This window comes from Ascaphus truei, chromosome 11, assembly GCF_040206685.1.
Source record: "Ascaphus truei isolate aAscTru1 chromosome 11, aAscTru1.hap1, whole genome shotgun sequence".
In the NCBI taxonomy this organism is placed as follows: Eukaryota; Metazoa; Chordata; class Amphibia; order Anura; family Ascaphidae; genus Ascaphus; species Ascaphus truei.
The window spans coordinates 38,803,714-38,831,083 of NC_134493.1; the positions used below are offsets into that span (position 1 = coordinate 38,803,714).

Below are 27,370 nucleotides of genomic sequence, written 5' to 3' on the forward strand. Positions count from 1 at the left end.
CCGATACCCTATGGAAGTGAAAGCCCTCGGGGTCCTGCAGCATGGGAGACTCAAGGTAGCGTTGGATTCCCACTCATTTAACATCGTTTTGTAACCACGTCTCTGGATGAAGAGGAGCCGGTGCCCTGTCTGTGTTGGCTTTCTGGGGCTGCCATTCTCTTGGGCTGGAAATCTATGGGTACTTTGTGACGGGGACGTCTTGTGTTTGGCACTCGTTGCGATTGGTATATTTTATCGCTGTCCCTCTATGGGAATTGTATTCACATCCAGTGCTCCGTGACTGGCACATGGTGTGATTGGCACCTTTGCACCTGGCATACTTTGTGGCAGCGCTGTTTGACTGACATCGCTCAATATATGTACCTTGTCTGGCTGCTGGTCTTATATTTGTCTAATGCAGGGGGTCTCAAATCCAGTCCTCAAGACCCCCCCCCCCCCCAACAGGTCAGGTTTGAAGGACATCCCTGCTTCAGCATAGGTGCCTCAATCAGTCCCTGTTTCAGCACAGGTGGCTCAATCAGTGGTTCAGTCGAGCCACCTGTGCTGAAGCTAGGATACCCTGAAAAACTGACCAGTTGGGGGGGATTTTAAGGACTGGAGTTGAGCCCCTCTGGTCTAATGAATAGAGGTTTGGGGAGCTGGGACTGCATAGAGACAGTCAGGTTATTCTGTAATCCGGCATGTTCATTTAGTAGGGGGTAGGGATTACGAACATGCAATTCTGCTTTTAGATTTAACCTCTACCTGTAAGAGAAGTGAGTGGGGGGGAGGGGATCCACCTGTTGTGTGACATGCAGCTGCGACTGAGTCCATAGATCACAGCACTGAGTTTTACTAGCCACTCGCTGCTGCATTGCTTAATGCCCAGGAACCTGCTTCTCAGGCTGACCAACTAATTCTGTGGCTTTCATTCTCACAGCACAACATGTTCTCGGTGCTGTGGTCCGATCACAATGACATGCTGATTTACCGAATTTTTGAAGATTTCAAGAAACTGCAAGTGAGTGCGACCACCCGACCCCCTGACCCCCTGAACCCATTCATAGGGACCAACATACTGCACCTGTCAGATAGTCACAAACTTAGATATTATTCCGCTTTTTCTGCGTTTATTCCCCCCACCCCTAAAATCTATACTTCTTTTTGTTTGTTTTCATTTATTTATTTATTTTAAATCTGTGTTAACAATGAAAAGAAAAAAAAATTGCCCCGAAATGTGGTGTTTCTATACTCACCGGTGATGGTGTTGTATCCTACCGGTTCACAGGGCTGCCACGAGAGGTGGCATTTAAAATGTTTAATTTCCCGGTGTTTATTGGTTTTAACCAAAAGTGGAAGATGTGAAGTCGGTGGTGTTTTTTTTTTGGTTAAAACCTAAAATGAGAATCCCTATATATATAACTGACACACCACTGCAGACAATGAATCTGATTTATCCATGTCAACGCTGAGTGAAGTCCATTGGAACACGATATTGACTGTTTTATTTAGAATTAATATGTATTGGAGTGTTGATGTATTTTCTTTCTATAATATAGTAATTTATAGCCTGGCTGGGGCTATTATCTATAATCAATTGTAAATGCTCAGAGATACATTGAAAATCAGGTTGGATTTTTAAGTGAGCAAGAGAGGGAATGATTGATCATTTTGTTTTGGGTTCTGTTTCTTTCTTAGAGACAACTGAAAAAGAAGTTTCCCCTGGAGTCTGGACTGTTCCGGAAGTCCGAGAATATTATCCCAAAACTGAGAGGTAACTATCTACTTTATTGCAATCCCTAACACCAGGGGTGGCCGACTCCAGTCCTCAGGGGCCACCAACAGGCCAGATTTTCAGGCTATCCATGCTTCAGCACAGGTGGCTCTTCGATTGAGATACCTGTGCTGAAGCAGAGATATCCTGAAAACCTGACCTGTTGGTGGCCCCTGAGGACTGGAGTTGGCAACCCCCTGCCTTACACTCGGCCTCTGCTGGAAGATTATTTTCACCATAAGAATTTCTCAATCCTTTAAAAAGGCTGAAAAGATAAAGCACTGCAGGAGCTGGGTTACCGTAGATGGCTACCAGTTATTACAGTGTAGAGCGTGACTGTGATACATTGCATCCCATGCTCAAAGGGTGAAATGTTTTGTGGCATGCACACCAACTCCATATACCTCATGTACCCAAATTGCAAACATTTGTCAAAACTTTAATAATAATAAAGTTATTTCACATAGCGCGTTTCTCCCAATGGACTCAAAGCGCGTCACAATTACAGCATAGCGTGCGGAACGCAGCACATGGAAATGTTACAGTCCCTGCCCCGTGGAGCTTTCACTCTATGTTTTTGGTGCCCGGGGCACTGGGAGATAAAGTGACTCGCCCAAGATTCCCCTTATCCAAACGCAGGGACATTGTTTTGAGAGTCAGTGTCATTACTCACTGAGCCGCTCCTAATCAGGTTTATTTGTCCATTATTACCTCCCTACTTTAAAACCAAAAATTAAAAAGTGCTCAAAAGGTGCAATATCTCCACCCAGTCATTTCCTCCGGGTGAACCGGTTCCCAGCATGTCAAGACAAATTACACTAGAGGGTTTCGTAATGTAACCCCAGGCCCAGCACCCGTGTCCATTAACAGCTTCTCCTCCTATCTCCTTCCCAAGATGTTCCTCTCTTCAGACGGAACAGGAAAACCAACCGGTTCATAGAGCGTCTCCGCCTGCTGGAAACGTATTCCCGGGAGCTGCTGAAAACGGACGGCAAGATCTCCCAGTGCAAAGAGGTCATGCAGTTCTTCACCCCCAGGAGCCATGATCTGAATCCATCCTTCCCCGCAGACAGGTATGGTGGCCGAGAGATATCGATCCGACTCCCTGGGGCTAGTCTTCAGTATGTTGTGAAGTCCCTTCTCCAGTGGTGGAGAAGAGATCAGCCCCATTCAAATGAAGGGCTTGAAATCTTCTCCAGCACAGGGAAGCTTCACAGCCAGTGGCGTAGCTGGCACCCGGGCACAAATGTTGCCGGCTGCTCGTGCGCATGCGCAATCGGCACTTGCTGGCTGCTCGTACGCATGCGCGATCAGAATTTGCCGGTCGCGCAAAAGCACATCACGCATGCGTGGTCAGCAAGTACCAATCGCGCATGCGTACGAGCAGCCAGCAAGTGCCGATTGGCTGATTTGTGCATGCGCAGTCGCGACAAATATGGTCACCCTAGAGAGCGGGGCCCCGGGGCTATTCCTACGTCACTGTTCACAGCATATTAAATAGGAGACTTTGAGGTGGAAGTTTTATCGCTGTGGAGTAAATTGATATAAGGTCAGATAATATTCCCTGAGTGTGCAGCTGCATGGGGGGCTTCAGTTGTATTATTGCTACACCATTAAGGAATATTGCAGTACATTGCAGTAACACTCCAGGTTCTTATAGCAGCATTGGTCCGAGGCAGATGTTGGCTTGTTACAGGCTGTGATACCTTTCAAAAGACCAACATGAGATTTTTTTAATGTTATATGTAGGTTTTCTAGTCTGGCTCCAGTAAATCTAAAGCCACGACTTGAAACCTCATAACAGTCTATTAAAATGGTTAATCTAATTGACAATGTGGAGCCACCACTCTAACAGAAAATGCGGTGGCTCAAATTCTGCAGTAGGTTTCAGTAATGTTGCCAGGGGGCTCCATACCACCTTCTGCATAGGACAGTATGCTAATGAATTGCACCTGTCAATTCCCAGTCTAGTGATCATGCCATCAGAGACAAAGGATGAGAAGAGTGACCACCCAAGACCGCTGTCCAAGCCACCAGCCACACAGCCCATGGTGTCCCAGCAATACATGTGCATAGAGGATTACGAGACCAAAGATACCAAGAACAGACCCTTCAAAGTGAAACGCCACGAGCGCCTGGGCGTGCTAATCAAGGAAAGCTCAGGTAAGCGGTGATCAGCCACTCTCTTCTCCGTAAGCGAGATTGGCAGAACAGTGAGGCTCTCTACTTGGTTCATGTTACAAAACAATCTAACCTGGACAAATCTCGTGCCTGCTTTCATGTTCTTATCTGTTTGTTTATAATGAATTGCTTTGTCAATGAGGTATCATTTCACTGGGCTTCTGACCCCGAAACTAACCTTTAGCTGTGGAAACTTCATATGCAACTTTTTGAACTAACCCTGGCCAATTATTATTTCCAAGTCACAGATCACACATCATGTGAAGGAATAAAGAGAGGTCTCTATTAATGCACCTCCTTCCATACACACACCTGCATGGTCATGAAGCTTAAATTACAGGGTTCTTTGAGATGGGTTTTCCATTGTACAAAGTTTGTGGATGGATGGATGCCCGCCCCTCTAGACTGTCCAATGCTCATCGCTCCCGATTCCCTTTCAGGCTGGTGGTTGGTGGAGAATGAAGAGAAGCACTTGGCCTGGTTTCCTGCTCCATACCTGAAAGATCTTGAAACCCACGAGACGGATTCAGGAATGGATTCTGACGATGATGGTGAGTCTAGAAAGTGGCAAGAACAATGTAAGGATGTAAGAAGAGATCCCAAAGTGTAACCCAACAGAGCATTCAAAATGTCAGGTTTACAAGATTTCTCTAATTGACATGTAGTTAACTGACTAGTAATTATTATTTCCCAATACATTAAAAAAAAAGAAGAGAGAAATAAGACGTAGCTATAATATTCTGTCTTAAAGCTGTATGGCTGTACCTGAATGTTCATAATGCAATTCTCCATTTAATGGGACAACCAAGAACAGTGAGAAGACAACGTTTCAGGTCCCATATGGACCTTTCATCACCATATGATGAAAGGTCCACATGGGACCCTTACCATATTTTCTGAAAAGGGAAGCAAGTGTCACCTTCATCTTAAGAGATAGTTACATCCCTTTAAAAAAATGTTTCATCTAAACCACACGTTTGGAATATCCATAGAAGAAAAAAAACTCTCTCCTGGTATAGAAGTGATTTTGACTTATTTTTTTAAATCATGCATTCATTCGCTAAATATTCTTCTCTTCCTTCTTCCAGGGATCCTTTATTATGCAAAACAAACGTATGAAGCCACGAGCACTGATGAGATTTCTATCACTATAGGCGTCCTGGTGGAAGTCATAGAGAAATCCAACAATGGCTGGTGGTTGGTCAGGTGAGAATTTGTGTGTGTTTTACTTTGCCAAATACCAAGGTCAGAGTTACCATGTCCATTCTTTAATACCGTGAGTGCCCAATGGGAGAACTTCAGAGCCCTGAAAAGCCGATAGCTAATATGAAAAATATTTTAACCCTTTCAGACATGCACTTAGACCTATATTCCAAAACATAACACGAAGTGGATATCACTTATGCAAACATATTCTGTTGTTTAGTGCAACATGAGACAAAAGAATATGACATCACGTATAATATGTCAACAGGGAATTGACAGTAGGTGAGATCTCTGCTTTGAGGAGTTTACATTATACAGGCAGTCCTCGGTTATCCGACACAATGCGTTACTCAAAATGGCGTTGTAAAGCGAAACGTTGTAAAGCGAAACACGTTTTCCCATAGGAACACTGTTTAAATGAAAGGTTCCGTTCCTGAAGGCATTTTTAACACTAAAATACACCAAATATTTTATGCTGGCAATAAGATATGCAGCACACACATAAATTATATAGTGTATATACTGTATTATATATAATATAACATAATAAATAATATATTATATAGTATAATATAATATTATATAGTATAATATTATATATATACGCTCTTACGACGCTTTGCAACGTTGTTTATGTGAATGTGAATATATAAACACACACACACAATGTTGCAAAGCGTCTTAAGAGCGTTGGATAAGCCATTTTGGCGTTGTAAAAATGAATATAGGTATGCATTGCACAGCGTTGGATAAGCCATTCGTTGTAAAGCAAAGCGTTGTAAAACGAGGACTGCCTGTAATTAACAAAGGTATTAACTAGAAGCACCAAGTAATGTTTTGGTAGACCAAGACTTCATCCAAGCTACTGTACATGCTTGGGTAAACTTCTCTTCCCCTATCAGCAGCAGCAAGGACCAACCTCTGTCCAATTTTTCAACAGGTATAATGGAAGAGCTGGGTATGTCCCATCCATGTTCCTCCAGCCGTACCGCAATTACCAGCAGCTCCAAGCCATGATCAAACAAGGAAAATACAGCTCCACCCCAAACCTGTTCAAAGCAACCAGCACGTTGAACTTGAACACATTTACCAAGGCCTGGAAGTCTCAAGAGGGACCCTGTGTGGAAGACCAGGGGAGGGACAAGGAAATGAAGCTGGATAGAAAGAAGTCCAGGTCTCTGAGTTTGCTACCAACCAACACAGAGCCCAAGGCGGCCTCGCTGCTGGCCTCAGAGCTGGACAATTTGGATATGGCTAATGTAGGGGGAAGGACGCAGAACGTCGACCCAGACTGGGAGCCGTCACCCTTGCAGAGAAATAGAAGTCAATTAAGAGCTCCTTCCACAAAGTATAATGTGCACGGCCATGAAAAGAGGGATAAAGTCTTGCCTTTGACAAGGCAGCTGGTAACAGACAGGAGTGATGAGGACATTGCTTCTAGCGGCCGTTCCGAGCTGCCCACTAGACAACCCAATTCTCACTCCCCGCCAAGGACTCCTCAAGTTCCCCAGCGGCCCAAAACGCACGAGATTCTTCACAAGTGCACCACTGTGACCAAGAACGCGCTTCAGGGAACAGCAAGAAGTGCAGAGCCATCAGAGCTGAGTGAGACGCAAAAGTAACAGAGAGATAAATATATATATATCTCTCTCGCTTCCGATTTATTTATATATTGTATTTATTGTGACAGTGTCCTGGATAGAGGGCCACGTTTATTAAGAGGCGTTATTCCATAAGACAAAAGTGTCAACTGAATGGGCAATATGGACACTTCAGCACTGCAAGGTGTCTTATGGAATAACGCTGCTTAGTAAATATAGCCCACTGTGCCTTGTAATTTTTTTACTGATGCTCCTTTTAATCTAGACATGGGGTGGCCAACCCCAGTCCTCAAGAGCTACCAACAGGTCAGGTTTTCTGAATATCCCTGCTTCAGCCCAGGTGGCTCGTTGAGTGGCTCAGTCTTTGACTGAGCCACCGATTGAGCCATTTGTGCTGAAGCAGGAATATCATTAAACGCTGACCTGTTGAGGACTTGAGTTGGCCACCCCTGGTCTAGACAAAACTGTGTTGCTGGCCCTTCTGGCAGAGAAGGGGTTAATCTCCTCTGGGCTCTGGTAGGCCCAAAATTGTAGACCAGAAAGGATTACAATCTGCCCTATGTATGGCTTTTCTACGTCCAGTCCCATAGTAATTACCCCGAGCACATTCAGGGAGAGGCGACAATATCTTGTGATTTATATTATATATGGACCCATTACACAGGAGCCATGAGAGTGGCAGCCCCTGGCCATGCATACTCAATGAAAGCCTCAGCCCCGTCTCCTGGACGTGGACACTGCGACCAGCTCAGGCACTCATCACACGCCACCTGTCCAATAGGCCTCACAGAATGTTCTTTTCAACCACGAGTCACAGGAGAGCTCGGCATGCATTGTAACCCTGTGGGGCCAGCAACGCATTGCACGCCCTCTGAACATTAGCCTCCCCTCTGCCAGACGGGCTGCTCTGCCCATAAAGTGTCACACACTTCTCAAAGTGATAAATGAGGAGTGCGCAGATACTGTGTTTGCTATGCAATTTTTATATATATTTTTTAATCAATAAAGATGTTTTCTAGTTACCGGCTGAGCGTGGGAATGTTTTCTGGTTACCGGCTGAGCGTGGGAATGTTTCTGGTTACCGGCTGAGCGTGGGAATGTTTTCTGGTTACCTGCTGAGCGTGAGAATGTTTCTGGTTACCGGCTGAGCGTGGGAATGTTTTCTGGTTAGCGGCTGTGCGTGGGAATGTTTCTGGTTACTGGCTGAGCGTGGGAATGTTTCTGGTTACCGGCTGAGCGTGGGAATGTTTCTGGTTACCGGCTGAGCGTGGGAATGTTTCTGGTTACCGGCTGAGCGTGGGAATGTTTCTGGTTACCGGCTGAGCGTGGGAATGTTTCTGGTTACCGGCTGAGCGTGGGAATGTTTCTGGTTACCGGCTGAGCGTGAGAATGTTTCTGGTTACCGGCTGAGCGTGGGAATGTTTTCTGGTTACCGGCTGAGCGTGGGAATGTTTCTGGTTACCGGCTGAGCGTGGGAATGTTTCTGGTTACCGGCTGAGCGTGGGAATGTTTTCTGGTTACCGGCTGAGCGTGGGAATGTTTTCTGGTTACCGGCTGAGCGTGGGAATGTTTCTGGTTACCGGCTGAGCGTGGGAATGTTTTCTGGTTACCGGCTGAGCGTGGGAATGTTTCTGGTTACCGGCTGAGCGTGGGAATGTTTCTGGTTACCGGCTGAGCGTGGGAATGTTTTCTGGTTACCGGCTGAGCGTGGGAATGTTTCTGGTTACCGGCTGAGCGTGGGAATGTTTCTGGTTACCTGCTGAGCGTGAGAATGTTTCTGGTTACCGGCTGAGCGTGGGAATGTTTTTGGTTACCGGCTGAGCGTGGGAATGTTTCTGGTTACCGGCTGAGCGTGGGAATGTTTCTGGTTACCGGCTGAGCGTGGGAATGTTTCTGGTTACTGGCTGAGCGTGGGAATGTTTCTGGTTACCGGCTGAGCGTGGGAATGTTTCTGGTTACCGGCTGAGCGTGGGAATGTTTCTGGTTACCGGCTGAGCGTGGGAATGTTTCTGGTTACCGGCTGAGCGTGGGAATGTTTCTGGTTACCGGCTGAGCGTGGGAATGTTTCTGGTTACCGGCTGAGCGTGGGAATGTTTCTGGTTACCGGCTGAGCGTGGGAAGTTTCTGGTTACCGGCTGAGCGTGGGAATGTTTCTGGTTACCGGCTGAGCGTGGGAATGTTTCTGGTTACCGGCTGAGCGTGGGAATGTTTCTGGTTACAGGCTGAGCGTGGGAATGTTTTCTGGTTACCGGCTGAGCGAGAGAATGTTTCTGGTTACCGGCTGAGCGTGGGAATGTTTCTGGTTACCGGCTGAGCGTGGGAATGTTTCTGGTTACCGGCTGAGCGTGGGAATGTTTTCTGGTTACCGGCTGAGCGTGGGAATGTTTCTGGTTACCGGCTGAGCGTGGGAATGTTTCTGGTTACCGGCTGAGCGTGGGAATGTTTCTGGTTACCGGCTGGGCGTGGGAATGTTTCTGGTTACCGGCTGAGCGTGGGAATGTTTCTGGTTACCGGCTGAGCGTGGGAATGTTTCTGGTTACCGGCTGAGCGTGGGAATGTTTCTGGTTACCGGCTGAGCGTGGGAATGTTTCTGGTTACCGGCTGAGCGTGGGAATGTTTCTGGTTAGCGGCTGAGCGTGGGAATGTTTCTGGTTACCGGCTGAGCGTGGGAATGTTTCTGGTTACCGGCTGAGCGTGGGAATGTTTTCTGGTTACCGGCTGAGCGTGGGAATGTTTCTGGTTAGCGGCTGAGCGTGGGAATGTTTCTGGTTACCGGCTGAGCGTGGGAATGTTTCTGGTTACCGGCTGAGCGTGGGAATGTTTTCTGGTTACCGGCTGAGCGTGGGAATGTTTCTGGTTACCGGCTGAGCGTGGGAATGTTTCTGGTGACCGGCTGAGCGTGGGAATGTTTCTGGTTACCGGCTGAGCGTGGGAATGTTTCTGGTTACCGGCTGAGCGTGGGAATGTTTCTGGTTACCGGCTGAGCGTGGGAATGTTTCTGGTGACCGGCTGAGCGTGGGAATGTTTCTGGTTACCGGCTGAGCGTGGGAATGTTTCTGGTTACCGGCTGAGCGTGGGAATGTTTCTGGTTACCGGCTGAGCGTGGGAATGTTTTCTGGTTACCGGCTGAGCGTGGGAAGTTTCTGGTTACCTGCTGAGCGTGGGAATGTTTTCTGGTTACCGGCTGAGCGTGGGAATGTTTCTGGTTACCGGCTGAGCGTGGGAATGTTTCTGGTTACCGGCTGAGCGTGGGAAGTTTCTGGTTACCTGCTGAGCGTGGGAATGTTTTCTGGTTACCGGCTGAGCGTGGGAATGTTTCTGGTTACCGGCTGAGCGTGGGACCAGTTGCGGATTTAAGCATCCCCACCGTACAGATATTTTATAACAGCAGCGTGTGCACCGCACAGTGAACGGGATTGAGAGACATGGTACCTAAGCAATGTCACTTTAAGTGACCGGCTCTATACTGCATCCTGTTTGTGACACTGCCATGTACTGCAGCCTATTTGGCAACAGAGATTAACCCTGTGTCTGCCTGGGGGTCCTGGAACACTGCTAAGCGACCTGCCAAGTGGATGTCTCAGAGTAAGCAGCGCGTAAGAGGAATACATTTTGCAGAAACCTCTATTCTCCCCAGAAAGAGTATCGTGTATCTGGAATATTTACATATCCTTCCAAAGCCGTTATTCCTAGTGTTGGAAACAATGGCACTGTCTCGCACCCGTCACAGGGAGCTGCAGAGGACCTATTAATGTCCAGAGGTCACACGCTGACCACCAGGAAATGCAGGAAGTGTTCCCCTGTGTGACTGGGACGTCCCTTTTCTAACCCAACAAAAATTCACACCCTCTGTGTCACCATGTTTACCTCAGTGACATGGTGACCTCATCTTCCTCAGGTGGCAAGGTGACCTCATCTTCCTCAGGTGACAAGGTGACCTCATCTTCCTCAGTGACAAGGTGACCTCATCTTCCTCAGTGACATTGGCCCTTCTACAAACTGGGCTGCAGAGCTATAGGACTGGGCTGCAGAGCTATAGGACTGGGCTGCAGAGCTATAGGACTGGGCTGCAGAGCTATAGGACTGGGCTGCAGAGCTATAGGACTGGGCTGCAGAGCTATAGGACTGGGCTGCAGAGCTATAGGACTGGGCTGCAGAGCTATAGGACTGGGCTGCAGAGCTATAGGGCTGGGCTGCAGAGCTATAGGACTGGGCTGCAGAGCTATAGGACTGGGCTGCAGAGCTATAGGACTGGTCTTGCTGTTACAATGGCTCCGATAGTCATACAAAGCAAAGTTAGAGTGGGCGTCTCTAGCAGGCGCAACATGAAGGGGACAAAAGGCAGAACCGGGTTTTTTTTTTTTTTTAATTCTTAAAATGAGGTACCACAAAGGCCGGTGTAAGTTACTGTGGCACGAACACAGCTGGAACATTCTAGCCACGAGCAAGTGCTTTCTCCCCTCAAAAACACTTGTGAAGTCAGAGGGGCATCGCAACATAGTAACACGCATCGCAACATAGGAAGTAGTTGCTCCCTCTGGCATGAAAAGGGTTAAACCATTGGCTGTGCGAGTGGCCTGCAAGATATTGCCACCAGACAAGAAAGGGTTAAAGTCTCAGGCCACATACACGTAAAAAAGAGTCTTGAAAGTTCCGACAAATTGTCCAATAAAAAGCATCACAATCTGTGACCGTGTCCACCATTGTCCTGGTGCAGTGTGTGTACTGGAGCTAAGCTCTGACGAGAGAGGTGCTGGACACGGACCAAGACCGTCCAATGAATATCCCCGTTACATGACGAACACGCTGTCCAGACTCATCAGCCAGTGTGGTCTTCACACGGCACGTAACAGCGCCGAGGACCCGGGTGATGCGGCAGAGGGCCGTCTCCGTCACTGCCTGAGGAAGGGCCTGGTTACAGTGTATACGTTGCAGGCTTCAGGGAAAGATGTCCGGCTCCGGCAGCTTTCACTCCAACTCCTGCGGCTGGAGCAGCGCTGACGGGAGGGGGGCGGGCGGCTTCTCCTCACCCCCTGGTAAATCCGACAGCCTCATGTGCTGCCACATGTAATCAACAAACATGGAGGCCTGCAGGAGTCTGCCCATCCTCTGCATATGGCGTTCTGTATGGGGGGAGAGAGGCAGGGGTCACCGGAGCGGAAACGCGGTTCAGACACCCCGTCCAAACTCAGAGCATCCAGAAAAGCCTTACCGGCACCACGACAATGAATTATGGAAAGATTTCCCCCCCCCCCCCAAATAATGCACAGAACAGGTATCTCTCCCATCTCACCTGTGTACGGTATCAGGGCCTCCACAGCACCTCTCACCCCACTGTACTGCAGGAGCGTGTCTGGCGGCTCGTGTGTCAGGAGGATCTTCAGCACGGACTGGGCCTCGAGGCAGTTCCGAGAGTTTGTGTTCCAGACACTGCAGTATCTGAGGATGGACTCTGAGAACAGAGGGAGGAAATGGAGGAGGGAGAGAGAGGGAAGAGAGGGGAGGGCAAGAGGGAAGAGAGGGGAGGGCAAGAGGGAAGAGAGGGGAGGGCAAGAGGGAAGAGAGGGGAGGGCAAGAGGGAAGAGAGGGGAGGGCAAGAGGGAAGAGAGGGGAGGGCAAGAGGGAAGAGAGGGGAGGGCAAGAGGGAAGAGAGGGGAGGGCAAGAGGGAAGAGAGGGGAGGGTAAGAGGGAAGAGAGGGGAGGGAGGGAAAGAAAAAGAAAGAAAGGAAGTGGAAAAGGAAAGCATATGTTGAAAGCAGGTGCAGTAATAAAATGGGAATTCATACAGCTTCTCCCTGAACACAAAACACATAGACCCTTCTTATATAAAGAGAAACTTCCCAGCTAAATTATCAGAAAGCTTGGTTTAATGCTAACCAATCAGAATGCTCCATTCTGCAAAGCTCGGCCATAAAACCCTGCTGCGGGGGGCTAACAGCTGCTGAGCTGCAGGTAATACCGGACTGAGGTGCGACAAAGTGTCTCCCTCTGTGACCAGAAGCCCATAGCAAACCAATGCAAACTGTTCCAGGAGCTATTAGGAGAGTCCCACTCCGAGAATAACGAGAGCCTGATCTAGAAGCGGCTATGAGAACGTCTCACTCCGGGAACGCAGTGCATTGCAGGACTGGGCCACAGAGGAACGGTTAACAGGCTGTCGCAAACGCTGGGGGGCTCATTACGGGCGGGGTGCGCACATACCTTTCTGATCCCGACGCAACCTCAGGATATTCTTCTCCAGGTCATCGTTTCCTTGTGGCTCCCGCAGGACAGCTAACAGAAAAGATTACGGTGTGGCAATCAGCGCAGTTAAATATTACAACACATTGCCGTATTTACCGGGTCACCGTGAGCTCAATGGTTCTTTATTTGTCTTATAGGAGGGCGCCCTTAAAGGGATAAACGGCTTGCAAACCTTGCGGTTGCTTTTATTATTATTTATAAAAATGTGTTACCAGGAAGTGATACAGTGAGAGTTGCCTCTCGTTTCCAAGTATGTCCTGGGCACAGAGATATAACAAATACATGTTTACATTAAGTGCGCAGGGTTATACATTACGTACCAGACATTGGATGCACAGTAAGAGATATATATGTTATAGGCGTATGTAACAGTTATGGTCTCTGCAGGGATACATGGCGTCTATTGTGGAGCGGCTTATTACAGCAAGAAAACAAAGGATTGCACCTGATAGTCTAATAAGCCGGACCCGAGGCTCACAAGAGAACTCTTATTCAATCAAGAGGTCCGTTTATGAAGCACCACTACACACATTATCACCCCTCAGTGTCCAAAACGTTGGCTGATCTGAACATCCTGCCGTTCATGTACACGCAGAGTCACGTTGGGCTTGCAGTGACGCCGAGAGTTTGACACCAGCCTCCGAAAAAAGTCTCCCCGACTCTCTTGGTGTCAGATGTAGAGTCCTACTGACTTACGGAGGACCACCTGTGTCCCCAAACATGGTGCTCTAGGGCAGGGATAGCCAACTCCAGTCCTCAAGTTCCACTAACATAGCGGGTATTAGGGATATTCCTGCTTCAGCACAGGTGGCTCAATCAGTCCAGCACAGGTGGCTCAAAGACAGCCATTGATTAAGCCATCGGTGCTGAAGCAGGGATAAACCCAATCCCCGACCTGTTGGTGGGCCTTAAGGGCTGGAGTCGACCGCCCCTGCATTACACTAACCAAATGGAGAAGCAGAGTGCACGAGGACGGGGGGGGGGCGGGGCATGGAAAGGGATGGAAGGGGCATTTTGATTCACGTCAGTGAAGCGGATTCCGACCGAACCGGGGACGGCGGGAGCCGCAGGATCTCCGACGCAGAGCGCTCACCTTTTATAACGGTGAGCACGGTGTGGGGATGGTCCAAGGAGATCGCCAGTCCCAGCGCCTTCAGGAACCGCTTCTCGTGCAGCAGGTTCGACAGCTCTTGCTGCCTTAAAAGGGTTAAATTAAACACACACGGGCCGTTTATACCAGAGCAGACTCGGAGCGCCATGTTTACTGCATGGCACGTTGTGGCCTCACTCACTTGAATGATGGCTTCAAACCATTTAGTGAATAAGGCCCAGAATGTGTAATAAGGAGGTAAGAGCAGCATTAGTATAGGAGGTTGTATAGCTGCCTTGTTATACCCATGCTGTCTATCCTGCTTGCATCACCCCATCCACGGCACCTCTTATCACCAAGGCGTGGCACCGTTAAGTAACATTTTACAGTGTTCCTATACAGCTGAAGAGCGAATTCCTGTCTGCGAAGTGCTGTGCACACTGCTACAGTGCAAAGGTGCAGGACACGGAGCATACAGCAGGGAGGGGCAACTCCAGTCCTCAAGGGCCACCAACAAGCCAGGTATTAGGGATATCTCTGCTTCAGCACAGGTGGCTCAATCAGTAGCTCAGTCAAGACTGAGCCACCTGTGCTGAAGCAGGAATATCCCCAATACCTGGCCAGTTGGTAGTATGGAAAAATAATATTTTCACATTTTTATGTATAGCTATAACCAGGCTTTTGTTTTTCGTGTGTGTGTGTGTGTGTGTGTGTGTGTGTGTGTGTGTGTGTGTGTGTGTGTGTGTGTGTGTGTGTGTGTGTGTGTGTGTGTGTGTGTGTGTGCGCGCATATCTTTCTTTATTGCTGAAACGAAGTTTTTTGTTTAGCTGGGCCCCTCGTCTTATCTACTTGTAGAGTCCGACAGAGAGATGTGCCGGCTGCCGGCTTTGAGAAAGAGGAGTTGGCTCACCACATGAGTTTTCTTTTTGTTTAATCTGCCAAAATATATTGCAAAATGTATAACCAAGTAACTGCAAGAAAAGTGTGATGCCCGATGAAGTCCTATGGGCGGACATTGCAAAATGATGTATGCCTGCCCCTTCTTGTGGTATAAGATAGCTTACGTAGAGCCTATAGTGCCGTACATTGCTGCCTGACTTATGTGAATGTTACTCTTGCAAGCAGCCGCTGCAATAACGTTTCTCAACAGATTGTTTTTGCCTCAAACATAATAAGGGTGGACTCAGTTTTTCCACAACAGTGGCCCTTGAGGACTGGAATGCCCACCCCCGGCACACAATGTGCAGGATTGGGAACGGCCCTGTGTTCAACGCCCCCCCAAAAAATCACTCACTTCAGGATATCTTCCTCCTGCTTCGCCTGCTCCTCCGCCAGCTCCATCTCGGTGACGTCCTGCCAACGAAAATCAACCCTCAATTCCAGGTGTGACACCCCCAGCCCCCCCCTTTCTTATCTCGCCATTCCATTTGAGAGTGAAAAGTAGGACGACGACATTGACTCTTCCACCATGTGGTGCAACCGAACGTGCCAGATCCCTGGCAAAGTGAAAGGTTTGTAGGGCTTGTCCCAGAAGGAAAGAAAAGTGGTAATGCAACTATCATCCAGGGGCCTGAGACAGCGTGTGAATACACACAATCCCTCCAATCTCTGTGTCTCTATACACAGACAGAGACACACAGACAGACAGAGTCACACAGACAGACAGAGACACACAGACAGACAGAGACACACAGACAGACAGAGACACACAGACAGACAGAGACACACAGACAGACAGAGACACACAGACAGACAGAGACACACAGACAGACACAGAGACACACAGACAGACACAGACAGACACAGACAGACACAGACAGACACAGACAGACAGACACAGACAGACAGACACAGACAGACAGACACAGACAGACAGACACAGACAGACAGACACAGACAGACAGACACAGACAGACACAGACAGACAGACACAGACAGACAGACACAGACAGACACACAGGTCAAAAGGAGTGCTACTGGGTGTAACCAAATGAATACAACTAAAAGGACAAAAATACCCAAAGCTACACCCAATATGACAACAAATACATAGTTAAATACTTTAAATGTTTGTCTTCTCATACGTAAGGCTCATTTAGTTAAACTCTTTGGCCAAAGCGTTACAAGCCTGCAGCCCCGTCACTGGAGTTGGCCACCCCTGGGTTTATCTATTTGGAGGTATAAGTCAATGGTCTCCTCTTCTAAATCCGCTCTCCGCTGCTCTCTCCTCCTAAAGCGCCACTTTGCCCGACGGAGGAGAGGTTTCTGGTCACCATTTTCAAGGTGATCTGAAAGCTCGAAGCTTGATGACGAGTCCGTGAATACGCAAGTTTCCATCATTTGTATATAAAAAAAAATAAAAAAAATTACTAAAAAGTATACCGCCGGAAATTGCACGCGTCACAGGGCGCCGCCTTCTACGCGCGTCACAGGGCGCCGCCTTCTACGCGCGTCACAGGGCGCCTTCTACGCGCGTCACAGGGCGCCTTCTACGCGCGTCACAGGGCGCCTTCTACGCGCGTCACAGGGCGCCTTCTACGCGCGTCACAGGGCGCCTTCTACGCGCGTCACAGGGCGCCTTCTACGCGCGTCACAGGGCGCCTTCTACGCGCGTCACAGGGCGCCTTCTACGCGCGTCACAGGGCGCCTTCTACGCGCGTCACGGTCATTCTGCACAGTGAGATGAAGACTAGTCAACCCGGGCTGGAATAGACAGACTCAATGGACAAAAAGTCCCTTGTAGGTCACAGCTAATGTGATAAGGACCGGCAGGTCCCTTCTGTCCGTGTCTTTGTCACCCAGTGGGGGTCCATCTATCCCCTCTGCCTTTACCAGCCAGAGGGACACACATGATGGGTCACAGGTCTGCACATAGTCTCAGTTGCTGCTGCTCGGGCCTTGTCCTCACCTTCCACAGTATGATACTGGAGTCTGTGGATCCGGTCACCAGGGTGTCGTCCTGTCTGTTGCAGTGCAGACCCCAGACCTTATCCTCGTGGGCGTCCAACGTCTTCACACACTCGTTGGTTTTAATGGTCCACAGCTTGAGCAGACCATCCGAGCCGCTGAGGGAATACACACAAGGAAGAGCATGGAAACCTCCCGGGCCAGGCAGGCTGGAGAACGGACAGGAGGAGGAAGGGGGTCAATTACCTTGTGAGTAGCTGTGTCCCACGACTTACAAAGATGACCTTCAGCACTGAAGCGTCGTGACCTTCAAATGTCTGCATGGCAGGAAAACTGTATTAGGCTCCGACTGTGACAAATATAAGGAGTTTTGATCCCAACATCTGCCCACCCAGTGCCCCTTCGTACCCCCACTGCCCTGGCACCAGACTCTCACTTAGCCCTTCCTAAATTTGCCATGACGGTTGTAGGTGTTGAGGCAATCCAAGCTAGTTTTTCTTAATTTTTTTTAATGCAGGAATTAAGCAGGGGGTCTCTGGAGCTGAACCCCGTTAATTTCAGCTCCGGGGACCCCTTGCTTCCAGAGATACAGACCTCCAAAGGGGGCGAAGGTAGACACGCCAGGGATTCCCTATATGGCTGCTTTTCAGAGCTCCCGGACCCAGCGGGCCAATAGGAAGCGGTGATGTCATCAGGTCCGGCTTCCTATTGGCCCGTGTGACAAGGAAGCTGAAAACGGCAGGCGCTACCGGCGGCGCCCCCCTCTGGAAGGTATCTCTGGAAGCAGAGGGTCCCAGGAGCTGAAATTAATGGGATTCAGCTCTGGAGACCCCCCTGCTTTAATCCTGTATTTAAAAAATGAAGGGGAAAACTGCGTGCAGACATCACGGGTCCCACCACAAAGAAGCTCGAACAGCCAAACAACACCGTGTTTGTTGGAGAGATGACCCTACACTCAGCAGCCCGACATCGGGTACGTTAAGTGGCTTCCGCTCCCCCGAAACCAATTTTCCGACTTTAAAAAGTACAAGATTTAAGAAGAATTTTTTTTTAAACAAGTCTTCATTTATCACATTTTGGAAGCAAAGCTCTGTGTCCTGTTTTTTGTTGAGCAATGCTGCAAAACTCTGAACAAGACAAAAAATATATATATTGCTTCTTTAAAAAGAATGTGGAATTTTAAGATTGAAAATGTAAAAAGCAGTGTCCCCGTGGGTGGGAAAATAAAAAGTACTTTTATTCCGTGGCCTCCCTTACCATCACACAGCAAGAGATACATATATCCCGTTGCATCGGACTTCCCCACTGCCCCCGCTGACCCTTCCCCAGTAAGAACTCCTTAGTTACCTTCAGGCAGCCGAAGTCCTTCAGACCCCACAGTTTGAGGGATCCGTCAGCGGATGAAGTGGCCAGAATTTGGTCCACTGGCGAGAACTGGACGCACCAAACCCCCCTCTTGTGCCCCCGGAAGACGCCTACTAGGGAGCAGTCTGAGGACGCCCACAGCTTGGCCGTCCTGTCCTGAGACCCCGAGGCGATCAGCTTGTCATTGGGTGAAACCGCGATGCTGTTAATGTCCTGAACAGAGGGAGGAAGCGGTGAGAAGACCAGTATGATACTTACCACGACAAGCCCAAGACCCCGGTGACATACAGGAACATGGCCACTGATCAAAGGAATGAAATGTCGGTGAAAACTTGGAGACTTGTTAACGGAAGACACCGGTCAAAAATGGGTACGAAAATTTACATAAATAGGGATTAGTAATAATGGTCCAAATATGATTTACATCTGGGAAGAGTCCCAGTTGACTTGGAGACTTCACCCCCTGCGGGGTCTTTGAGACATGACTTGCCTTATCGTGTCCCTTCTCGGTCGCCAGGACCTCCAAGGCTTCGGGGGCCGAGATTTCGTCTTCACTGTGCTTGGAAGAAATGGATTTGGGAAGCTTCCAGATCTTTATGGTGTAGTCCTGACTGCCGCTCACCACAAAGGCCTCCTTCATCCTGCACGGGGAGGGAGGCCGATGAGCGCAAGAAGCAGCGACAGGAGGCACAGGAAATACTACAGGACGTACGCAGCAGGTGTGATATATTGGGATACACTTCAACACGGACATTTAATGTCATGGAAACTGTGATATTCTGTTATACTGGGGAAGAATATTGTATACTATATTTGTACAGCACAGTTAAAGCAGCAGGCCAAGCTGCATTTAAAAAAATAAAATAAAAATAAATTCCCCTTTAATATGCGCATTAATACAATCCACACAATGATACATAATTAGCTAAATTGCCGACCAATCGCTTCTCCGGTGATCGATCGGTGAAGATTTGGCTCGGGGGTTCACTAAATGGCTGTCAGTGCAGCAGAAGAGGACCAAAGATGCAAAGTTCTGTGGGGAAGATCATGTGACCAGGCAATCACCAGATACAATTGGGGCACTGCTAGAGAGGGCAGGGCTCAAAAAGGGGTGTGACTGTAAATGGTTGCTCTAGTAACAAAAATGTTTGTTACATTATAATACATTAAAAATGTAATTCAGAGTTGTTAAAAAAAATGCTACAAGTATTTTCTCATAGCACAGAACTGATTTATAATAATAAAAAAACAACAAAAAAACACATGTAGGATATTGCTTGGTCTGCACCTTTAATATACGTGTGTGCAGGTGAAGTTGGACTTTACCTCGAACACGCGACAGTCCCCACACCATTGGTGTGTCCGCTGCCCTGAGCCACACACCGCACCTCTCCGGAGGTCTTACTCATCCGCCAAACTCGGACAGTCCTGTCCTGAAACATGGGCGACAGGGAGGGTGAAACGCATGTATACCACAGAGAGACAAATTCCATGTTGTACTCTAAAAGAGGGGAGCGCAGACTTTTTGAGTTGCGCCCCCCCTGCCTGCTCCTGCAGCTACTCGCGCCCCTTTACTGTTAGACCGGCGTCGGGTGTGACGTCACACAACCCCGTTGCCATGGTAACGTGGCGTCATGAGTCATGTGACGTCACATGGCCGTGTTGCTGTGGCACCACACTTCTGCTGAAACCCGATAAGTAGGTTGCAGAGGCCTCATGCCTCCCCCCGGCATTCTGCAACCGCCCACTCCCACCCAGAAACATCTAGTGCCCCCCTGTTTGCGCACCGCTGCTCTAAAAGAAATAAAAGTACACAGTTAAGTGGTGTAATAGACAGAGAAATGCATCTTTACGACAGTATGTAAGAGACACCTGGTTAGCGTGCATTAGCCCGATGAGGATCCCCAAGTGAAACAAGTAAAAAGCCGGTTCTCAAACTGTGGTTCCAGGAACCCAATAGTGCAGGGGGGCTCAACTCTACTTCTCAAGACCCCCTCAACAGGTCAGGTTTTCAGGATATCCCTGCTTCGCAACATGTGGCTCAATCAGTCGCTGCTTCAGCACAGGTGAAATCTGAGCCACCTGTGCTGAAGCAGGAATATCCTAAAAACCTGACCTGTTGGGGGGTTTTGAGAACTGGAGTTGAGAACCCTGCACTACTGGATTGCAAAGACCTTACTGGGTTTCCACTAAGTAACCCACAAACATTCACTTCAGACAGCTCTCTGGCGTAACCGGTAAGTGACTGATCCTTTCACACAGAGGAGGTGCTACCCCTCTATATAGGTGAACAGGTCGGAAATGGAAATGTGCAGGTTCGCAAAATGATTCACGTCCGTGATGCGCAATTAGGAAAATAGGCCTAGTAAAATAAACATGCCATGGGCCGCCCTGGAGACGTTACGTGGGGCGCTCCCCGAGTTCAGTACGGAGATAAGGACACGTACCTTAGCACAGCTGGCAAAGAGAAGACCCTTCTTAAACACGTCCAGTGCCAGGACCGTCTCTACAAGAAATAGTCACCGAAACGTGTGCGCGTTCATATTAAACATATTTTCAAAGTCACCAATTCAAATAGTGGCCTCAAATAGTGCTGGTGGTGCATCTGTAGCACTAAATAGCCTTGTTCCAACATCTCTAAGAAAGAGCTCGTCAATTACTCGTTAAAAGCAGTATGGATGTAGCCGCGTTTTTGGTTTTCAGCGTTCAACCGTTATATGCAAACACAGACAGACAGACAGACAGACAGTGGGAGTGTGTTAATACAACAGAGGTAAAGAAATGGCAATGTAGCTGGCACTTGAATTAGAAAGTAAATGAGTATTCAAGGCGTGAAATGCTGCCACCTTGTGAAGGAGCCCAGTACTGCAGACACAAGTCTAATTGCATGTACACTTTGACCTCTAATATCCCAACACCGTATGAGGACAAAGTGAGTAACGGGGAGTACGAAAAGTAACAAAAGCCGCCACCGTACAGCAAACAAAAATACCACGTCTGACAGGTGCACAAGCTCGCAGGCATAAGTTTATAGGGATCCATGCTAAAATGGACAAGAAACAAAAAGTGACACATGGAGTGCTCATTTGCATGTCATTACCCAGAACCCTTGGCTGCAGTGGAAGCAGTGTATGCTGATGCATTATGGGTAACACCAGTGTTGCAGGCCTGCCAGATGTGAATGTTCTCACAAGTAATATTTTAACACGGTATAGAGAGTTTTACACAGGGACACTGGAAGTAAGATGATTTTGTGTTAGTTTGGTCAGTGTCACAGCCCAAGTTCCCGGGTAAAACAGAGGAGCTAACAGGACCTGGCTGCTGAGCTCATGTCTTCAATGTGCAACAGCATCAGACTATTTGGCTCTAGCTGTCTGTGGGGCAGGTGATGGGACAGAGGCTGTGCACTTACCCGTGTGTCCATAGAGGATCTGGCAGTGGGACGTCGCCAGCTCAAACACTTTCAGCTGAGGGCTATTGGTGGCCACCACAATATGAGAGTCGGAAGGACCCAGAAACTTCACATCCAGAACCTCGTCATTATAACCTGCAAACTGGAGGAGAAGAGGACAGGCGGGAGCAGGTCAAAGGTAGCACTCAGGTCAGTCACCAAGCGCCATGGTGTTTGTGTCTGCTTGCACCATGTGAGCAGAACTTTACAAAATCTAATAAAAGCCAAAATTAAGGAGAACGACGTCACTAACGTCCATGAATGGCCAAAAATTCCAAACACGCCCGAGATGATTAAAAGAAAAGAACAAAAATTGCAACGTAGTCCCAAATTTGCAACTCTGAGCCAGTCTCTGACCCGGCGGGGGCGGGGGCGGGGGCGGGGCACACCTGCCTTTATCTACGTATTGTGCGAAACAAATGGCGGCCAAATCTGATCACTCTCCGATAAATAGAATCAAACTGCTTAACATGAAATCACAGTCACAAGTGCCGGGATCTTCGGGTTTTATTTTCAGAGTACGGCCGCAAATAGCGCAAAGAAACCATAAAGATGGAAGCATTTGCTGTCATGAACAATATCAAATGGCTTTCTGTGCGTCCAAAGTTACCGCTCGAAAAGTAGAACCTGGAGCAGGGGTGGCCAACTCCAGTCCTCAAGGGCCACCAACAGGTCAGGTTCTTTTTAGGATATCCCTGCTTCAGCACAGGTGGATCAATCATTATGGTCTCAAGGGACACCAACAGGTCCGGTGTTAAGGCTATCCCTGCGTCAGCACAGGTGGCTCAATCAGTGGCTCAGTCAAAGACTGAATCACCTGTGCTGAAGCAGGGATAGCTAGAGATGTGTATCAGAGAAAATACACTAAAGAGTCCCTTTTCAGGCGCACCGCAGACCTTTATGTTATATACGGTCAGGGGTGAATGTAGTAAATAATGTTAATTTTATTTCGTTTTTAATATGTCATCGTGTAATTAAAACAGTATACAGTGTAATTCTATATACTCAAATAAAAATAGACATCTAAGGTCTATTCGGTCTCTACCATGCGTCTCCTGTAGCTCCTATGTACTAATCTATTCGATATAGTATATAACAAATGGTGTCCGTTTTACTTCCGGTCCTTGTATCCCTGTCCGAAGCTCTAGTATCCGTGGTGTATACAGATGGACAGATATAAATCCTGTGTGTATATTAGTTCTATGTTCAGATAGTCACACCTGATCCCTCTTCTGAGTGGGTTAGGCTTTTGGTGCATGAGACCATTGCTCCACTGTAGGAGTCCGTTCCCTGTGTCCCTGTTCTGTGTCTTGCTCTCTGTTTGATGTAGGGAAAAACAGAGCCCTTGTTAGCTATTAGTGAAGAATATAGTAGCTTTGCGGGGGTTTATTGTAAAACACCTCCTTTGTGAGTTAAACGGGTTATGGGATTATATGGTCTTGCTATAGGTTTCACACATATGTCCATAGAGGGCTGTACCGTCCCATGGAGCTTTGTATGTTATGATGTTTTCGGACCAGAATGATGGATGGTGGACCCCGGATGAAGTCACAGGAAGTGACGAAACATGCGGCATGTCGGGTCTTTTGCCGACTAGTAACTAACTCTACCAGCTACCTTCAGCAGCTCATATAGAGCATAGCTCTTTTAAACAGCACTATCTATTTGTTACACCCATTTAAAGAGGTGTCAGTACTGCCACAGGGCAGCACTTGCTTTGGATAATACTTTATTTTGTCAGCATCCATGGGAGATATGTATGCAGTCAATTAGACCTTACCATGAACGATATACTATACTCTGAATAAACGCAGCATTTGGAAATCTTGCCCAAACAATGTAAGATTCCGAATTAAACAGAGCAAATGTTCCAATAACACTAATATCTATATCGCTATCTGATCTGAAAAGGATAAACATAGGACTATACGGGTAACATCAGCCCATCGCGCAACGCATGCGCGGCTAACACCCAAAAATAAAAAATAGCGTGGGACATACCTTCGTTCAAAATATGTACAGTGAGAATTCCAAATCACGCTACTATAACTTAATCTAGCCTAATACAACACACCGCTTGTCTTTTACTTACCTTATAGCATACGCAAACTACTCGGTAACAGTAAATACACTAGGAGTAGCAGTAACACAGCCCCGCTCTTGACGCATGCGCAGTCTGAGTCTAAACATAAGACCCTACGGCTACAAACAGTCTGGCTCGTGACACATGCGCGGCTCGCACAACTCAGAGGATGAACTATGTGGGGTACTTCTATGCTCAGATTACATGTAGCGACAACTCTAAATACGCTATAGAAAATTAAATCTAGTAAAATACAAGACACAGCGTGGCCTCCACTTACCTTTTGAGTACACGAGATTCTTTTCTCCGTAAAAACAGCCACGTCACAACAAATAGCAACAACACTGCCCCGCTATTGACGCAGGTGCAGTGTGAGTTTAAACCAAGTGCCAACCGGGAACAGTGATTTGGACTTAACTCTGTCCGCAGTTTGAACGTATACAAGGGCCGTCAGCATACATACTACCATATCGATACCTACGTGCCACTTTTTAAACATAACAAACGTAGCCAAGCAGCATTCAGTTACATTTGCTGAACCACGGGTGATAAGAACCAGATAGTAGAACACCAATACATAAACACCATCCATCATTCTGGTCCGAAAACATCATAACATACAAAGCTCCATGGGACGGTACAGCCCTCTATGGACATATGTGTGAAACCTATAGCAAGACCATATAATCCCATAACCCGTTTAACTCACAAAGGAGGTGTTTTACAATAAACCCCCGCAAAGCTACTATATTCTTCACTAATAGCTAACAAGGGCTCTGTTTTTCCCTACATCAAACAGAGAGCAAGACACAGAACAGGGACACAGGGAACGGACTCCTACAGTGGAGCAATGGTCTCATGCACCAAAAGCCTAACCCACTCAGAAGAGGGATCAGGTGTGACTATCTGAACATAGAACTAATATACACACAGGATTTATATCTGTCCATCTGTATACACCACGGATACTAGAGCTTCGGACAGGGATACAAGGACCGGAAGTAAAACGGACATCATTTCTTATATACTATATCGAATAGATTAGTACATAGGAGCTACAGGAGACGCATGGTAGAGACCGAATAGACCTTAGATGTCTATTTTTATTTGAGTATATAGAATTACACTGTATACTGTTTTAATTACACAATGACATATTAAAAACGAAATAAAATTAACATTATTTACTACATTCACCCCTGACCGTATATAACATAAAGGTCTGCGGTGCGCCTGAAAAAGGGACTCTTTAGTGTATTTTCTCTGATACACATCTCTAGCTACTCTAATATATCCCTAGGCAGCACGCTTTCTCCAACTAGGGGTTTTAAGAGCGAGGTTTCTCTCTATAGTATCTGAAGCAGGGATAGCCTTAACACCAGACCTGTTGGTGTCCCTTGTGGACTGGAGTTGGCCACCCTTGCTCTAGAGGTTAGGGGGCTAAAATATGACCAGTGTAAGTTCCATAGTCCCAGCGCAACATTTTCAGTGGAACGGATACAAGGTTACAGACCGTACCTGCTTCTTCAGCTGCAGCTTCTGGAGATCGTACAGGACAATGTTGTGTTCAACAGTCACTGTGACGACCTCTTGCTGGTTAGGAAGGAGAAGGCAGTGGGTCAAGCTGTGCTCATTAGCCTCTTCCTCCGAGACCCCGTTGGTGGTGTGAGAGAGGGCCTGACTGTATACACAGGTGGCAGAGGCTGCATCCCACACCCGCAGGATGCCTGTGGGCACACAGGACAGAGGTCAAAGAATGGCACGCTCTTACAGACACACTTAAAGCAGCACCGCTTGTTTGTTAGTTTGATACCTGTAGTGGAACACACACACACACACACACACACACACACATCTATAATTCTGCCTCTAGGATAAGATCCTACAGAGGAAGAGTATTGTTGAGATGCGTCATCTTGTTATTGCGCTTGTATAGAAGTCCTGCTCTGTACCTTTACTGCCGGCCGTGAGGAAGAGAAGAGAATTTGTGTCTTGTTGCCGGCCGATGACTTTGGGGGAATCTGGGAGAAGGATCACGGCCTCGACGCTCTAAGAGGGAAGAGCAAGAAAAACGTGTGAATGCAAGCTTGGGACACCCCTGAAAATGAGCATTAGTGTACCGCCAAAGAGAGCAAACTCAGCACTGTGCCGCCAGAGAGAGCAAACTCAGCACTGTGCCGCCAAAGAGAGCAAACTCAGCACTGTACCGCCAAAGAGAGCAAACTCAGCACTGTGCCGCCAAAGAGAGCAAACTCAGCACTGTGCCGCCAAAGAGAGCAAACTCAGCACTGTACCGCCAGAGAGAGCAAACTCAGCACTGTGCCGCCAAAGAGAGCAAACTCAGCACTGTACCGCCAAAGAGAGCAAACTCAACACTGTGCCGCCAGAGAGAGCAAACTCAGCACTGTACCGCCAAAGAGAGCAAACTCAGCACTGTGCCGCCAGAGAGAGCAAACTCAGCACTGTACCGCCAAAGAGAGCAAACTCAGCACTGTGCCGCCAGAGAGAGCAAACTCAGCACTGTGCCGCCAGAGAGAGCAAACTCAGCACTGTGCCGCCAGAGAGAGCAAACTCAGCACTGTGCCGCCAGAGAGAGCAAACTCAGCACTGTGCCGCCAGAGAGAGCAAACTCAGCACTGTGCCGCCAGAGAGAGCAAACTCAGCACTGTGCCGCCAGAGAGAGCAAACTCAGCACTGTGCCGCCAGAGAGAGCAAACTCAGCACTGTGCCGCCAGAGAGAGCAAACTCAGCACTGTGCCGCCAGAGAGAGCAAACTCAGCACTGTGCCGCCAGAGAGAGCAAACTCAGCACTGTGCCGCCAGAGAGAGCAAACTCAGCACTGTGCCGCCAGAGAGAGCAAACTCAGCACTGTGCCGCCAGAGAGCAAACTCAGCACTGTGCCGCCAAAGAGAGCAAACTCAACACTGTGCCGCCAAAGAGAGCAAACTCAGCACTGTGCCGCCAGAGAGAGCAAACTCAGCACTGTGCCGCCAGAGAGAGCAAACTCAGCACTGTGCCGCCAGAGAGAGCAAACTCAGCACTGTGCCGCCAGAGAGAGCACACTCAGCACTGTGCCACCAAAAAGAGCAAACTCAGCACTGTGCCGCCAAAGAGAGCAAACTCAGCACTGTGCCGCCAAAGAGAGCAAACTCAGCACTGTGCTGTACTTCTGCATAAAGAACAGAAAAAAAGCCCAACTACATTACTGTTGGGGCCCCAATCACCTCCGAGTACCACAAGATAAACCCCTACTGTAGGAAAGGCGTCTACTTGCTTATTACAGGGTGTTAAGAGGATTGAGGGGTCCGGTACCACCTTGTTACAGATCTGGAAAAGGATCTGTGCTGGCTTTGGACGAACTGGAATTACAAAGAGATGCTCTATATGTTTAGGTTTGGGTCGTACTCCCCCCCCCTCCACGTGTAAAGCAGAGCAGATCTGCAGAAGCCCTGGACATCAGTGTACATCTGCGTCGCCCCAAAGGCGGACA

The 27,370-nt window shown here is 48.2% G+C and overlaps 3 protein-coding genes across 4 annotated transcripts in view; 2 read left to right on the forward strand and 1 right to left on the reverse strand.

Annotated features, from left to right (window-relative positions):
- The window catches only part of LOC142463243 (NADPH oxidase organizer 1-like), a 7,868-nt gene extending 105 nt beyond the window's left edge, over nucleotides 1-7,763 (forward strand). Inside the window, exons 1-8 of the mRNA XM_075565743.1 lie at nucleotides 1-55; nucleotides 920-1,000; nucleotides 1,678-1,753; nucleotides 2,649-2,826; nucleotides 3,720-3,916; nucleotides 4,375-4,485; nucleotides 5,023-5,140; nucleotides 6,081-7,763. The exon at nucleotides 1-55 is cut by the window's left edge and continues 105 nt beyond it. Of these exons, the coding sequence (XP_075421858.1) occupies nucleotides 1-55; nucleotides 920-1,000; nucleotides 1,678-1,753; nucleotides 2,649-2,826; nucleotides 3,720-3,916; nucleotides 4,375-4,485; nucleotides 5,023-5,140; nucleotides 6,081-6,762 (1,498 nt within the window). The 3' untranslated portion in view covers nucleotides 6,763-7,763. The remainder of the gene's footprint in view (nucleotides 56-919; nucleotides 1,001-1,677; nucleotides 1,754-2,648; nucleotides 2,827-3,719; nucleotides 3,917-4,374; nucleotides 4,486-5,022; nucleotides 5,141-6,080) is intronic.
- The window catches only part of RPS2 (ribosomal protein S2), a 181,080-nt gene that overhangs the window by 127,521 nt on the left and 26,189 nt on the right, over nucleotides 1-27,370 (forward strand). The window lies entirely within an intron of this gene.
- Nucleotides 11,075-27,370, reverse strand: part of TBL3 (transducin beta like 3) — a 32,760-nt gene continuing 16,464 nt past the window's right edge. For both annotated transcript variants that reach the window (XM_075565746.1, XM_075565744.1), the window contains 14 exons: nucleotides 25,833-25,929; nucleotides 25,399-25,607; nucleotides 21,759-21,900; nucleotides 20,794-20,852; nucleotides 19,673-19,779; nucleotides 18,837-18,987; nucleotides 18,329-18,559; nucleotides 17,228-17,298; nucleotides 16,983-17,139; nucleotides 15,369-15,427; nucleotides 14,078-14,181; nucleotides 12,943-13,014; nucleotides 12,035-12,193; nucleotides 11,075-11,864 (listed from right to left, as the gene is read on the reverse strand). In XM_075565746.1, the coding sequence (XP_075421861.1) occupies nucleotides 11,710-11,864; nucleotides 12,035-12,193; nucleotides 12,943-13,014; nucleotides 14,078-14,181; nucleotides 15,369-15,427; nucleotides 16,983-17,139; nucleotides 17,228-17,298; nucleotides 18,329-18,559; nucleotides 18,837-18,987; nucleotides 19,673-19,779; nucleotides 20,794-20,852; nucleotides 21,759-21,900; nucleotides 25,399-25,607; nucleotides 25,833-25,929 (1,773 nt within the window). In that variant the 3' untranslated portion in view covers nucleotides 11,075-11,709. The remainder of the gene's footprint in view (nucleotides 11,865-12,034; nucleotides 12,194-12,942; nucleotides 13,015-14,077; nucleotides 14,182-15,368; nucleotides 15,428-16,982; nucleotides 17,140-17,227; nucleotides 17,299-18,328; nucleotides 18,560-18,836; nucleotides 18,988-19,672; nucleotides 19,780-20,793; nucleotides 20,853-21,758; nucleotides 21,901-25,398; nucleotides 25,608-25,832; nucleotides 25,930-27,370) is intronic.